Genomic DNA, 2,393 nt, shown 5'->3' on the forward strand with positions numbered 1-2,393 from the left:
AATGCATATACATATACATATACATATACAGATACACACACACACATATTTTATACATATATAAATACAAATGTAAATGTAAAAATAATACATACATACATACACATATATATATATAGATACATTTACATATATATATATATATATATTATACATATACATACACACATACAAATGTGCTCCCCGTACAAATCAACTGCAGTATGCATGTGCGCACTACAAAATAAAAGCATACCGAATCCAGCACACTACTCTTTCGACTGGGTCTGCGTTTGGCAGATGGCGCTTGCTCAGGAGTGATGTCGTACTGCAACGTTCGATAAATGAAGGATCACAAACCAACAGGATGAGTACACGAATAAAAAACAGGATTTTCGAGCGCTGTTTATTTTTTTGATAACGGGACATGCGTGCTGTCCCTCTCTGGGTTGCATTACTATTTTACAATAGTTTAAGCTCGCTAGCTTACAAGTTGGATATATATATATATATGTGTGTGTGTGTGTGTGCATGTATGCATGTGTGTACATATAAGCACGTAGACGTGTAGATTTATATGGGTATTGCAGGAAGCTTCAAGCATAAAAGGCCGCATCGCCATTACTAGATAACCATTTGACTGAGATGATCAGGCAGCCGTCGAAGCAAAATGTAGAACGAAGCACACGCGTTTTACAGCGCTTGGTGCAAATGTCCGGTTTACTTATACATTCATACACAAACATACGCTTAAGAGTGTCTACGTACCTTGAACGTATCTGCAGAAGACAATACGTATCTACACGTAGACACATGACACACCTTAAGATTCTCGACAAAGGCTTCGATCTCTTCGCACACACACACACACACACGAACACACATTGACAACGACAATAGCCCTGCAGACACACCTTAAGGTTCTCAACAATGGCCTCGATCTCTTCGCACACACACACACGTGCACACAAACACACATTGACAACGACAATAGCCCTGCAGACACACCTTGAGATTCTCGACAAAGGCCTCGATCTCTTCGCACAGCGCCTGTGTGTCGTCAGGGCCTGCTTCCATGTGCACTGTGCCCAGCCAATCAGGGATCTGCGTATCAAACCCCTTCACCTTCTGACCCGCTTGTACAAAGTACTTGAATCCTTGCACCCTGTAGGTGTGAGAGAGTGAGTGTGAGAGAGAAAGTGAGAGAGTGTATGTGTGTGTGAGAGAGAGTGAGAGAGTGTGTGAGAGAGAGAGAGAGAGAGAGTGTGTGTGAGTGTGTGCGTGAAGGAGAATGAATGTGTATGTGAGAGAGAGAGTGTGAGTGAGTGAGTGAGAGAGTGAGTGAGTGAGTGAGCAGGTGTGTGTGGGAGTGTGTGTGAGAGAGGGTGAGTGAGTGTTTGAATGAGTGAGTGAGAGAGTGAGTGTGTGTGTGAGAGAGAGAGGGTGAGAGTGAGTGTGTGTGAGTGAGAGTGAGTGAGTGAGTATGTGAGAGATAGTGAGTGAGTGTGAGGGATAAAGAGTGAGTGAGTGAGTGTGTGAGAGAGCGAGAGAGAGAGAGTGCTTGTGTGTGTGTGTATGTGGGCGTCCTGTAATGTCGTAAGTAAGGGTATATTCTCGCTCAAAGAGAGGTATAACTGAGGTAAAGATCCATGGGTGACCCTATATGGCTCTGCATACAGTACACACACGCTCATATAACCCAAACCCTAAACCACACAACACCCTACTTGTCATTCTTCTCCTTCGCATCGTCCAGGAAGTCACATGTCTCAATAGTACCAGTGGTGGGGCAGTTAATAAAGTATTCGGCACAGCTCATAGCCAGTGAATCGAACCGCGGGGGATTGATGGGGATACCCATCATACTGAGAAAATAGTTCTGAGCCAAATCCACACCCCAACACTTCACATTGAACATGTTGGTAGGTCCTCCGCCCAGGCGTGGGTTGCATTCGATCAGCATGGGACCGGTTGTGGAGTAGATGGCCTCCATATGGAAGCACCCGTTTTTGAAGCCCAGGGCCGTTACACAGTCCTTGGCGTACTGGGGACCGATGGTGTTGGGTTGGGTGGTCATAGGGGGTTTTATATGGTATGAGACAATTGTACCTTAACTAAGAGGAAGGATAATACCGAACTTTGTAGATATTCACATAGGCGGGCAGAGTGTATTCAATACCACTTGTGAAGATAATTGTATTCTTATCGTTACTTAAAAAAATTATTTCGATTGGATGTTTCTTAACTGATGAACAATGTAAATATATACTAAAACATATATACGTATACGTAAATACGTAAATACGTACATACATACGTACATGCATACACACACACACACATATATATATATATATATATATATATATATATATATTATACATACACACATACACATATACACACACACACAC

General features: G+C 42.7%; 1 protein-coding gene across 1 annotated transcript; it reads right to left on the reverse strand.

Annotated features, from left to right (window-relative positions):
- Positions 1-1,706: 1,706 nt before the first annotated feature.
- On the reverse strand, positions 1,707-2,056 carry SARC_14389 (hypothetical protein; the record flags this gene model as incomplete). Its single annotated transcript, XM_014291478.1, has 1 exon — positions 1,707-2,056. A coding segment is annotated over one exon (350 nt), but the record flags the coding sequence as incomplete, so codon positions are not given.
- Between the last annotated feature and the right edge of the window lie 337 nt (positions 2,057-2,393).

The sequence above is a fragment of the Sphaeroforma arctica genome (genome assembly GCF_001186125.1).
Source record: "Sphaeroforma arctica JP610 unplaced genomic scaffold supercont1.4565, whole genome shotgun sequence".
NCBI classification, from domain to species: Eukaryota; class Ichthyosporea; order Ichthyophonida; genus Sphaeroforma; species Sphaeroforma arctica.